The sequence below is a fragment of the Telmatherina bonti genome (genome assembly GCF_933228915.1).
Source record: "Telmatherina bonti genome assembly, chromosome: 5".
In the NCBI taxonomy this organism is placed as follows: domain Eukaryota; kingdom Metazoa; phylum Chordata; class Actinopteri; order Atheriniformes; family Telmatherinidae; genus Telmatherina; species Telmatherina bonti.
This window is the reverse complement of record NC_136623.1, coordinates 13,319,980-13,333,998: the sequence shown is the minus strand read 5'-3', so window position 1 is coordinate 13,333,998 and position 14,019 is coordinate 13,319,980. Positions and strand designations below refer to the sequence as shown.

General features: G+C 35.8%; 1 protein-coding gene across 2 annotated transcripts; it reads left to right on the top strand.

Moving 5' to 3' along the window:
* Window positions 1-97: 97 nt before the first annotated feature.
* Window positions 98-5,318, top strand: isg20l2 (interferon stimulated exonuclease gene 20-like 2). 2 transcript variants are annotated; one of them, XM_079240823.1, is made up of 4 exons: window positions 98-134; window positions 1,873-2,661; window positions 3,099-3,299; window positions 3,941-5,318. In XM_079240823.1, exons 2-4 carry the CDS (start codon window positions 1,993-1,995, stop codon window positions 4,052-4,054), a joined length of 984 nt encoding a protein of 327 aa, XP_079096949.1. In that variant the 5' UTR covers window positions 98-134; window positions 1,873-1,992; the 3' UTR covers window positions 4,055-5,318. The 2 variants fall into 2 exon arrangements, with proteins under 2 accessions (XP_079096949.1, XP_079096948.1); XM_079240822.1 differs by lacking the exon at window positions 98-134 and adding an exon at window positions 658-750.
* The last annotated feature ends 8,701 nt before the right edge of the window (window positions 5,319-14,019 follow it).

The following is a 14,019-nucleotide window of genomic DNA, read 5'->3' as shown; positions in this document are numbered from 1 at the left end:
TTGTTTAATCAGAATTGTTGCTTTTAAAGAAAACGAGAAAGGTTCTGTAAACAGACCGCCGGAAAGGTCCTTGAAGGCAACATGCCCCGGATGTCGTTGAATGGGAAGCCTCGTGTGGTCCAAGCGTCCAGAAGGTCTGGTTTTGTGTTTCACATAGCTATTCTCAGAGATTCTCTTTAAAGGAATCTATCGATATGGATCCATAATTGTTCATAAAGATACTAAGCTGAATTTTCTTTACAGTAATGGACATTTTAATTATTATAACTAGCAGCAAGAATTAGCGAGCTAACGTTAGCTGTGGTTAACATCACGAACCGCTAACTAATGTTTATCCCAATTGTGAGACTATCTGATAGCACATTATCTTTATAAGAATCTTTAAATATTGAACGTATTTAATTTGTTTTTCAATGATATTCTAGTAATTGCTTATCTGTTACTTTTGTAGAAACGATTAAGTTAATGATAAATGGTTATTTAGGCATGAGCTTTATTGCAATGTCCAAAACAATAACAAAATGTTTTAGTATTCCAAATAAAACAAGTGAAATAATGTAGACCACCTTAAGACAGGAATTAATGTGGTATCCAATGAGACACTGTCATTAAGTTTTATGTTAATCTGCCGTGACTATTTAAAAAAACAAAAAAAAACAAAGTCAAAACAAAACCCGACTTGACTTGACGCCCAGTTCAGCTCAGTATGTTCAACTCGTGACTTCAGGATCATCATCTTTTCAGTTTGGGGTTTGTCTTTTCTATTGTCTTAAATTTATTTGGAATTATTTATATATTATTTAGTTAATTTAAAAGTATATGTAGCCATTAAGCAGATATTTTTATCCTATGATTCTTGAAGTACTGAATGTTTTATTATAAAGCTGTAAATTACACGCTAAAGGGGAACGATGTCCTTTGAAATTACATATAACTATTCTTTGGCTTTCATGGGATCTGTGAATTATTTTCATCCATTGATGTTTACTTTAACAGAAACCAGAACATGATCAAATTTAGATCTCATGTATTTTTAGATTCTCCAGCCTCCTAGTTTTTTGGAGTTTCCTGAACTCTCAGTCTTTGGACGAAGTTGTCCAATTTGATGAAAATTATTGCTCACCTTTGTGGATGCACTCTTTCTTATTGTTATGTATATTATTCGTGGTGTTATGGGCTTATAGGAATAGGATTTTTTTAAATATATAAATATACTGCAGTAGTCTTGATCCACTTTCTTTTAGTTTTTCATCAGCTCTGGTACATGGTGAAGAGTCGACTGCTGTACGAGGAGTCTGTTGTGAATTGTCATAACTTTGATAGTTTGAACTACAAATACGGGCTATTTGTAATGAGGCTACCCAGTAAAGTTAACCAGTAAAGCGCTTAAACTCTAGAGATGAAAAGGGGGGAAAAAGACAGTAAGTGAATAATCACTAGCAAATAAAATTGCATAGAAATAAGATGTAGGATTTAAAAGAATCTCGTGCTCGCAGTTCTTTTTGGAAAAAAATGACATTGTAGCATTTTTTAAAAATATTTTTATGTGTTTTGAAGTAAACATTTTAACCAAAACTGCAAAAATATAAAACTCTGTTTTTGTTGAGACCTAAAAAAAAAAAAAAAAGAGTAAATTTTACTGTCGTTTGAGGGACAGTATTATCATTTAAACACAACTTAACTACTAAAAATACGTTTTGTTTACAACAATCATGTCTACATTTTCATTTCCGCAAGTTATCACACACTAATTAGAAACTCAGGTGTAACTTGATCATCAACATTTTTAGATGCTCCACCGATGTACACAAGTTGTGAAAAGCTTTGAGACTTTGTCAGTCAAGACACTGCTTGATAATGTTTTTCTTACAGGATGATACAGCCAAACTGGTTTCATCTGATACAAACGAGGCTACGAAGAACAGAGATCTACTGATGCTTTCAAAATAAGCAGAACTTCAGATTCATTAAGAAAACATATTTGATGTCAACATGTCAGACCTTATTATCAACCTTTGCTCTTCTGATGGCAGCTCACAAAGAAGTAATCCAGCAGGAAATAAGAAGAAGAAAAACAAGTTTTTTAAGAAAAAGATGCAATTCTTAGCCTCAAAGGGCTACCTGAAAGATAAACAAAATCACCCCCGGCACAAGAAGAACTCCAAACATGACCAAACTTCGTGCCAGAATGGAGGACCCAAAAAGTTTCCTTGTACTGTCACACACGACAAAAGTTTACCTCATCTAGCCAATGCTGCCAGCGCCTCTCGCTCTTTGCCTTCGACATCCTCTCACATCCTGCCTTCAGTTAATGTCACTGTGAACAGCAAAGGCAGCCATGAAATGCCAAAGAAGCCTGTGGACACTAAACCGGCCCCTGGCCCCAAGCCTTCAGTATCAGGCTACCATAAACCCGCCGCCACCTCTGCAGCAGGGAACCCCACTAAGTACCTTGCTATTGACTGTGAGATGGTGGGTTGTGGACCAAAAGGCCGCATCAACCAGCTTGCACGCTGCAGCATAGTGTCCTATGAAGGAGATGTCGTTTTTGATAAGTTCATCAAGCCGTCGATGCCTGTTACGGACTACCGCACGCGGTGGAGTGGTATCCGACCGAGAGACCTCAACAAGGCCACGCTGTTCTCCGAGGCCAGGAAGGAGGTGAGAAAGTGCTCGCTACGTTACAGAACCAAATCATATCCCTTCAATTAGGAACCTAAATTAAAGAAAATTTTACATTTGCGTCACAAATTATTATAGACTTTCAACAGGATTAACCACAGCAAACACTAATGTGAACCAGTCGCATTATTCACAACTCTTTATCATATTAATACTTAGAAAAAAGAAAAAAAAACTTTACAGAGGCCAACATTGCTTAAGATATGAGACATCAAATTTAGATACTCCATACTATAAATGCTTATTGACCATTGTGATTGTTGATGCACCTCAGAAATAAAAGCACATATTAAATAAAAGAACAGCATTTTCTATACAGTTTTAGTTTCTTGTTTATTTATAGAAATGGATTTGCCATCATCTGATTACATAAACCTATGAATGCAGTGACTGACATGTCTTATTTGTCTGTGTAGATTCTGAGGCTGCTCATGGGGAAGGTGGTCATTGGCCACGCCATCCACAATGACTTCAAGGCCCTTGGTTACACTCATCCCAGTGTCTTGACCAGAGACACATCCCGAATCCCTCTGCTCAACCTGAAGGCAGGTTTCGCTGAGAATGACTGCGCTTCACTGAAGAGACTCACAAAGGCCATCTTTAACCGTGACATCCAGGTAACAGTTATATGATATAATAAGATTAATTTTGATTTAATTTGGCACATTTTCATAAAATCTCAGCGTTTGATTTAAAGGAGTTAATTTAAATCAGTTTTTTTCAACCACTGTGCCGTGGCACACTAGTGTGATGTGAGACGTTATCAGGTGTGCCCTGAGAAATTATCCAATTTCACCTAATTGGTCTAAAAAGCAGCTCTGTGTTCATCCAAGCGGGTCCTAGTGAAAGACAATAAAATTCCTTTATTTTGTGTTTATCTGATTTCTATTCAAGAGGCTTTGACGAGATGGAGTTTATATCAATAATATGGACATTTTGGTTTGTGGTGTGCCTTGTGATTTTTAAGTAAAAAGAAGTGTGCCTTGGCTCAAAAAAGGTTGAAAAACACTGATTTAAATTAATATACTGTAATTGCCTTTTGAAAGTTGTTTAAAAAAAAAACAAAAAACAGATAATTCTAGTAAAAAAAAACTTGCACATTTTGAACTATAGAGCATGTCTTTACTTTTTGTCTGTCGCTTACTCTGTCCGGCAGAATAGTTTTATGAAATTTCAGTTTATAAGGATTATAGTTTCCTCTGAAATGTGAAAATGGCTAAAATTTTTAAACTGAATCCTCCCTGTCTTGTGTCCTCAGACTGGGAAGAAGGGCCACTCTTCTGTGGAGGACGCTAAAGCCACTATGGAGCTTTACAAAGTGGTGGAAGAGCAGTGGGAGAGGACTCTTCTCTCCAAATCAATGGCCACTTAGTGCCAACTTTAGGTGGATGACATAGAAATGAATGCTGTTAAACAACATTCTAAAAATACCTAACCCATCTCATAAAAATCTGTTTAATCTCCACATTGTGTGACTGGTATGCCAGAAAACATTATGAGCATAAAAGTAGCCAGAGCAACATGCTGAGCATGTTTACCTTGAACCTTTCAACATCAAATATTCCTTCAGCAGGGTTTGGAACAATGTGGGACTCAAAGTTGGCGATTGGAAACCTGGTTAGTCCAACATTAGCAGCACAAGAGTCAAGGTGTAGAAGCAAGCATACATACATACATACATACATACATACAGGTTTGGTCTATTAGATTATGTAATGGTGTGAAAATACCAGAAAAGGTGGAGGGGATTATTTTCCATTTTCTACGTGTTTTATATTAATGAATATTGGTGAATTTTTAAGCATATAAAATGCTCAGTGGACGGGTTTAAGTCTGTACTAATGATGGGAGAAGCTTTGTTGTGAGATCCATATTCATATTAACTATGAGCCATTACATTCTTTCTCAGGATTTACACTGATACAAAACGGTGCTCCTGCCACTTAAGGGTGGGCATGTCTTTCCAACAACATATGTACATAGTGGCATCAGTTTATGTGCTCCTGTCCACATGAAGGATTGATTTTAAGTAAGCAGAAGGAAAATACTTCTCAACGTGTCATGAGGTTCAGTTGTCTTATGGGAACATTTGTCCGGTAATCAGTCTTAGTGGTCACTGCTAATGAAGGAATTGAAATTGGACTATGTTCATTAAAGGGGTCTTAATTATTTTACAAATAAAAAATAAACTTGATATTATTCTAAAAAGTATGCAGTTATAAAAGAAATGCAGACATAAAGTGCATTTTTATTAAGCATTCAGTTTAGACAAAAACAGATAAACAAAAAAAACAGATAAATCAAGATTCAGAAATAGTTTATTCAAATATATTTCAAGCCTACATTTTTGGTGGAAAAGAGGTCAAGTTTTCTGATCCTGATCACTATGAGAATTTTATTAACTTCCACTAGTGGATTTTTAAAAACCCACTCACACAGCAGTCTGAGCAAGTTATTTCATGGTTCTATCAGAAGTTGTTGTACTGATGGTGATCACAGACGTCCTTGAGTTAAGTGATTATTGGAAATCTCTCTAGTCAACCTAAATCTGCTATTTTGGGAAAACTGGTGAGAAAAGATTTTAAATGTTGTTCCACTTCATATTGATTGTCAAACATTTAGTTTTCTTCCATACATTCAGCCTGGTTTTACTTTCAATAAATCATTACCAAATCATTTTTGAGTTCATTGACTAATTATCTTGATGTTTAATGTTTAGGCAATAAATAAATAAGACACTGATGTACAAAAGACTAGTTTAAATGTTTAAGGCTTGTGTTCTTTCTTTTGTTTTTTTGCTGTGTTCTCGTGTCAGATTATTAGCATAGACGTAGCTAATAGCATTATTTTCCAGATGATGTGCTGGATCGGGATAAGATTGTGATGGTTACTTACTTAGGGAGTCCTTAAAATATGTTAAAATATTGTAAATATACGATCAAAAAATTCCCATATGGTTGTAGATTTAACTCAGCACCTCAATGACAGCACATAATCCAAAACAACAGAGGTATTATTGATTGCATCATTTATTGTATTTCAGATCGAGGTGTACCTTAAAATGTAAATGATAGTTTATAAGAGATGAGTCATCAGATCTGGATGTGTTTTTTATATAGAGTTGGATTATAACAAGTCTTAATGTCCAGTCTGACCAGTGAGGGATATGAAGCATATAATTTTAATTTTGCTTGGTCATCCAGTCCTTTATTTTTTCTAAATGATCTATTTATAAATATCTATATACATAGAGTATCAAATATTCTGCAGGCTTACTATGATGATTTTACCTCCACAAAAGTGGAGGTTGTGTGTTGGTTTGTCTCTGTTAGCAGCGTTAACCCAGCAAGAGATTCTGGTGAACTATTTAGGAAATCTCAGAAATGAAATAAGGAACAAGTACTTAGATTTTTGTGGTTATTTGGATCCAGGAAGTTTTTAAAGAATTCTTTACTTTACGAAAATCGTCTCTGCTCAAGGAGATCGTCAGCAGGCTCATTCTGTGGAGACAATATGTTTGCTGTTAAAGCCTTTATTAGGTTTTCATCTCATTGAATCAGTAAATTAAACTGGTTGTCAAACATATTATGAACATGCCATAAACAGCACTTTTCTTAATTGGAATGTTTTTTTTTTCTAGTACTTCTAATATATATATATATATATATATATATATATATATTTTTTTTTTTTTTTTTTTTTTTTTTTTATATTACCAGTCTTTCAATCAACACCTATACCTGCTGGCAATTCTTTTGACCACCCGTCACATTTAGCTTGCCTCTAATCTCTTATGATAAGCCACTGCCACACTTTGTCTCTGCTTTCACAACTGTTTGTCATTTGAGTGTATCAGCACTTCCCTGCTGTGAATCTGACACCAGCACATTAATTATACAGCATGCCATCCTTCCTGAGAAAAACCACATCAGACACAACCGCCAGCACGTGGAAGTTCATTAAAGAGATAGAAAATCACCAAACCTCGCAGGTAATGTTCCACATGAAGATTAGTATTTGGTTTCAGGCACTTCCTGTTTGTACTGTTGGAAAATTGACAGAAACCTCATGTAACCTAAAAAGGCCTCCACAATTATATCACAAATGTGTTGTCTCATGGCTGTGTGAAGTCCATAATGTGAAATCTGGATCAAATGTCTTTGTAATGTGAATCTAAAATCATATAACTATACACGTACCCCTCAGCTCTGTGATGCATTTTAGCCTCTATTAGCATATTGTTTTTTGTTTTCAGTCAGTAATTTCCTAAATCAAATGTTATTGATGTCCTTTTTTAAAAATAGAATCTGTCTATCCATCCATTTTCTTACCTGCTTGGTCCAATTAAGGGTGGCAGGGAAGCTGGAGCCTATCCCAGCTGTCGTTGGATGAGAGGTTAAAAATAGTATTTCAGGTAATATTGTATAAGAACATCCAGCAGAGTTCAGACTTAGAAATAACAAAAAAGAGAAAAAATTTAGTCTGAAATTTGAGGCAAAAACAGTAAAAGGAAACCAGTTTAAGGCCAAAGGTTTTCAGATAAAGTGTGTTCAAATGTTTCACATCTTTTTTAATTTTCTGAGAACAGCGAACGTGATAATCATGGACACTTTCTATAATAATGAGATGAGGGCAGAGCAGGTTTTGATCTGCAGATATGATTAAAAATTAAAGAATAACTGATTAGTTTAAATGCTACAAAAGCATCTCGGTGTTGTTCAACAAAGAACAGCCCAGCGCGCACACGTAAGTGTTTCCCTAGTAGGCTGTAGTTCAGGTATTCTTTATCTTCAGAACTTAACAATATGATTTCACAATAAGAATTTTCTAAATAGAAAAAAAAAAAGACAATAACAAACCAAGCAGCAAATTAATCATTCTTCAAAATGAAGGATTAAATAATCACCTGCTGTGTTGGTATAAGACCACAGAATACATGAAAGAGCACTGGTTTTCTTACTAGACTATTTTGTACTGAATTTTATGTAACTTATTGCCCCCTGGGTCAACTTATTGAAAATAAAACTCTGTAGATTATTCGTTATCCTTTATTGTATATCCCTTTCCATACACACATCCTACACTATATTAGTCATGCCTCTGCATTAGCCCCATGTGCATAATTAGGTTTTTATTACCAAGTGCCAAGCTGCCAGGAATTCGTCTATTCTACAGATTTTTAGTTGATCTTAAACATACAATACATATACAGCACAGTGTGGGCTGGTGTTAAGTAGGTGGATGTGGAGGGATTATGCTGACCCAGTAGCTTGAAAAACATACTTGGTCTTGATTTTCTTACATTATTTGCCTTTCATGTGTGGATTTTATCTGACTGTTTCTTTGAAAAGTGATTAAATAATATATTTCTACTCAGACAATAGTCTGATTTTCATAAAGTGTTATGAAAGAAAATGCTGTGATAAACCAACTCAGAGAGAGGTTTGGAAACTCATTGATTCAGGTTTTGTCCTGTTTACAACTTTCCTTTTCTGATGGTGAATACACACAATTGTTTATGAATAATTACTAACGACACTTTAAAAAACTAACAACAAAAAAGGTATGCTAGGTCTATGGGCTGGACACATGCTTTTTTGCCTTTAAGTTGTGTTAACTGTCTAAGTTACCAAAATGTTACCCTGATTTGTAAACTTCCTCTTTTTTAGTTTAATTAAAGTTTCCATGAAAATTTCATTCTCTGATTACTTTTTCTGTCACTCTCTGTTTGCTTTGTTTGCTTAATCTCCAGTCCACAGACTGGTCCTGAGCTGCTACAAGATATTTTTTACAAGGCTGAAGTAGTTTGAAAGAAAAAAAAAAAACATTATTTACAATGGAAATCAATTTTAAAAGCAATGAATAATAACTGGCAAATATTTTATAAGATTAAATAATTTATGTAACTAAATATTTACAAATTACTATTGCATATAGACACTGACCAGTGAAATTTTGATATGAGATCTCGTTACAATTACAGCGAAGCTCTTGCGCCCTCTAGTGGCCAAAGCTACGTGCGGCTGATTGCATCTTTAACTTTCAGTAATTATTTCCCAGAAATCGGGTTGTTCAATTTATATCAGATTAACGTTTGGGGACCCCCCCTCTCAACTTTAATTTCACAGCACACCAGTGTGAAAATAATGGATTAATATAGTGATTTCACACGTGGTCGCCTGTCAGCAGGTTTTATGGTTTTCTAAGCAGGAGGGGGATAAAAGAAAAGGACGAGGAGGGGGTCCTTGGTCCTTTAACGCTGCTCCAATCCCGGTTTCTCCTCTTCACCTCCCCTCATCCTAGCAGCAAGGGAAGATTTGGCTACTTTCAGCAGAGAGGGGCTGCATGAGGAATTATAACCAGCACCTGTCCGGATTTCCATCCAGAACACATCGCGGCTCCGCAACTTCCGAAAAGAAAGACTGAGAGTTAACCCGGTTGAAAATGAAGTAAGCCAGTACTGTTTAAAGCTTTTTAATGGAGCAAAAATGCGACTGCTTAGATGTTCTTTTTCCTTTTCTTGTCTGTCAGATTTTCTCAGCTCGTATGTCAACCTTTTTACTTTATTGCAAATGCAAATATTCACGCAGGCCTGCAGTAAAACATGATTATCAGGTTATAATTAAACCAACATGTAGTCCCTTTAGACCATTGATTGAAAAGCACAATATGTGCGTGATTAGGATGCGCATGCACAGGCGAAATAAGACACTGGCTGGCAGCATTTAATGTCACCTGCTGCTGCATCACTGCATCTTAGACATACTGCTGAAAACACTCCAAAGGAACTGATTTTTGGAACTGTGATCATGCAAAGTAATAATGATGATGATAATGATGGGTTAGTTACTACTAATAACACTACAACACATATTAGAATAACAATATACAGTTCATAGCTTTACAAGCAAGGATAAGGTGAGTTTTGGAAATGAATATTTACAAGTACATAATATAGCTATATAATATAATATGAGTGATATGTGTAGCAGACTTTGACAAGAACTTGCAAAGTTTGCAAAGAGGTATTTGTAGATTTCAGTGGACAGAAAGGAGCTCTAATGAAAAATGACAGTATGGATCTTTGTAGTTGGGTGGGCATCTACCAGGTCAATAAGTCTAAGACGCATTTTTGACTACTGGTGATTTAGTTAGTTATCAAACAGAAAGCCTGTGCAGGATTCAAACCAAGTTTTTGTTATTTTTGTCACAATAATGAGTTCTGTTGTAGTTTTTGAACTTACTGGAGATGGCTAAGGCAGGCCTTTCTGATACCTGAGCAGGGCAAATTACAGTAATTATTTAAAGAATACACAAAAGCATGTTTGCAATTTTTGTTTGCTTGTTTTTGTGCAGGTGGCTGCTAAAAGCAGATACCTGGTATTTCAGACTGTCTAAAAAGGATAAAAAGCATTCTTGACTTGAGCATTAAAACTGGGGTTAAATCAAATATTACTCTGAGATTCCTGCAGTATGACAGTAATTATTAAACTATAACCAGCAGAAAGTCCTTTCAGGATGTGATGTGAGATTTGTTTAAAGACAAACATATTTTCAAGGTATTAAGCGATATATATTCATATATATATATATATATATATATATATATATATATATATATATATATATATATATATATATATATATATATGGACATAAATTTAATATTTTTCTGGTCAAAAATGATAAATTGTTTAAGTATTTTAGTTTCCTCTGCACTAAGCTGAATGCCCATTGAACCATACTGTAATTAAAACACACATTGACTTTCGTCCTCATAGGAATATCGGACATGTTAATCTAATCTATTGTGTTAATCTATTTAGTAAACTAATGTAAACCACATCTTAATAGAATCATACTATCTTAAACATTAATACTTAAAAAAAAATGAAGCTCAAATTTATTTTGAACAACTTGCATCTGTGCAGCTGGAGATGCAGTTCACTTTATTGCAGTCAAATAAAGTTTTGAAATCAATTTTCCCATTTATTTTATTTAGTCACGAGAAGCCATTAAAATCCACCAGTCGCTCCTAAAATGGGACTACTATCCCATTTGAGGACAATTTGAGCAACCTTGAAGGTGTAAGTATTTCACAGACAGCAAATATTTAAGCCTCCTTTTAGGCGTGGTTTTACAGTAACCTCTACTTACCTTCAATTAGTCATCAATTACTTGTTTAAAAAAAAACAAAAAACACGCAACATAGCATGTACAGCATAACGTTATCAAAGGCAACTCTAAATGCTTACAACCATCAAGTCTTCCCGTTCAGTGCATCGTATTTTCTCATTAGAGGATGGAGTCTCATTTCCAGGAGTTATGATATTTTTATATAACATTTTTCTTCCAGATGGAAGATGGAAAAAGCGGATTAAAATTGAACATAAATGTAAAGGATTCTGTATCTATTCAGCCTTGCAGTACTTTATAAACACTTCTTATTAATGCTTCACACTCCATTGATTTTCTTACATTTCTTAACTCCAGGTTGCTGTCTGTAATGTTCATTATTATAACTATTTTAGAGTACATTTATTCACTAAAAATGTGTTTTTTTTAATTGAAATTTATTTAAATATTTAGTGAGTACACTTTTAGATTGCTTTTGTCATGCTGATTGTTAATGCAGGTTATTACTAACGCTGAACTTTCCTGGAACTTCAGGAGGCGACACGTCTCCATAGCAACATTAAGTTTCCGGCAACTCCTCAGGAAAGTGCCCCACACAATGTGTCCATACCAAATCTGTGTTTGCTGTTTTTTTTCTCCCTATGTTTGAGTCAGATGCAATTAAATCTCACTGCAGTTCTGCCTGACCAACCTGTGGCACTTACCCGTGAAATAGTTGAAACTCTGCTGCAGCTAACAGCTGAGTCTCTCAGCTTATTGCATTTGTCAGAGCTTTACAAGTTCTGCCCTCTGGCGCTGACAGTCAGCAGCTAAAAGTTAAAAAAGACATGGCTGCCGCTTGAGGCTTACTGGGGAACTGTTCCAAATCATTCCTGTGAACTTAACATCTCTCTTGGCACTCAGTCATGCTGTACGGAGCTTTTTTCTTTCTTGCTGCTACCTCTTTTCTCTGGGAGGTCTCCCTTGCTTCCAGCCCTCCCCGGCTGCTGCTTCCTGTCAGATTGTGTCTGCCAGGGGAGGTTCAGGTTGCCCCTGGAGATGGGCATCCTTTGAGGTGGTGTGATGTGGGACTGGTGGGCTGGAGAATCTGCAGAGGAGCAAAACAGGCTAACGACGGTGGTCCTTGCCGTGAGAAAACGGAGGGGTTGCGATAGAGGTCAGGTTGGTCTAATGGTGGCTCAGCAAGCAGCCTTGCTCTCATTCTCAATCTGAATGACAGATGCGTTGGAGACGGTGTTTGCTGCTCTGGTTATGTGTGTGTGAAAGACTTTCAGGGTCACTAAGTTCACTTGCACTTATTTATTTTGAATCCTGGCAAGCAGGATGTGAAAGGATAACTTAAAATATGCTTTAGGTCAGATGTGAGATCAGCTCATCTCTGTACTGCATCTTAGTATTCAGGAATACGCCTGGCAAGTTCGAGGAACATTAGATAAAACAAAGAGAGATTTATGGATTTTTGTTTTTTTACACAGATGTAGATGTTCCTCTGAATCTACAATGTCAACATTTTTTTCTAGCTAATGGGGTGAAATTCTTTTCTTTTTTTTTCAGTCCCGTGTCTTATGCAAGTCAACAACTTCAATTGAAATTGAATCCAAATACTTTATTACAGATGTTGTTCTGCTTCCACTCATCTATACACTCTTCATCAAGGTCAATAATGATTTCAGTGATTCCACATCACTCTTTCACTAACTCAGCTTTTTAGCTTTACATCAATTCCTGATTATACTTCTGGCTGAATAATCAGTGTGCTACTTGGGATCCTCTTCACTCTTCAGCTATAGTTAAGTAAAGAGAGTCAGAGTGAAGGGAATAGTGAGCATTCCTACATATGTCAGTGTTGTACCATCTGATAACCCTTCCAGTATGAAGATGTGACTACAAATGATATTATGACTGAAAACAGAACTGTCCCAAAAAGTAAGCCTGTTTTTTTCTCCTTTAAAGCGGGAACATTTTCCCTTCCCTTTCCCTTGACGTGCTTTGCTATACACTTCCTTTCCAAAACATAAGCTTTCTGTGATTAAATGAGATCATACGAACTTCTAACTATTTTTGCTACTATTCAGCTAACATCCTCACGTAATCTATTCCAACTTTTTTCACATTTGTTGCCACTCTGTCAAAAACATCTTCTTTGGTTTATTCCAACATTATTTTTGTTCTTTTCAGACAAACATATAACTTTCTTGTATAACTTTGGCTGCTCCTGACTGGACATTAACATTCATTTAACAAATCCAATTGATCAAAGCAATGAAGTATTGATTACATTATTTGTTTTATTTTAAAAATGTAATTTGTGATCAAGTTATCATGAATCACTCATTGTTAATTGACCTTATAGACCACCAACTCAGAATAAACACTGCATTTTACAACAGGCTTTTAAACCTCTGACTGGATATAAACGCTTGAAAACGTTTTAGGGTGAGATATTGATCACAATTTACCTCCCAGAGTTACACTTGTTCCTGAAAAACTGCAGAGTTATATCTGCTGATAAGAATTCGTTGTTGACATCAAAACAAACGCCAGAAGAAAAATAGTTTAGGTTAGAGGTATAAAGATGGGGGGGCTGAATTATTTTACTCTGAGCTGAGACGGTGACGAAAAAAAATCATTTCTCATGGGAACAGCTCACTGAATGGCCCCAATCAAAGTGCCGGACAAATGTTTACTCATGTATACATTATTTCCGTGTGATATCTCCTTTAGTGCAGCTTCAAACATAAATCCCTTCGGTTTTTTAGTATGAAGCACTTTACAATCTTCCATACATCTGATAAATACTTTAAAGGGGTCCTATTATGGTATTTGGAGTTTTCTGAGCTTTCTACAGTGTTACAGTGTTGAATCCTCATCAGACATGTGAACGGCACTGTTTTTATCACCTAAACTCATGTTTGAGTTTGAGTTAAGGTTCGGCGATTGGTTACCTTCTACTGGTTAACAAGGGCATGTACAAATACATCAGGCGGGTGGAAAACGTGGGATAAAGTTATTTCCAACGATGGCTGGTGAGTTTACCAAAGAGAGACATCCTGCTGCATTTGTTGCTGTGGGTTGCTGTTTTCCACTTCGTTTTCAGGGTCTGATTCAGGTTCCAACATGTAGGGCTGTATGCTATGTGTTGACATTGTATTTAGGTTTTTATTGAGTTCATATGAGCCTAATCCTTCTGTTTATGAGATG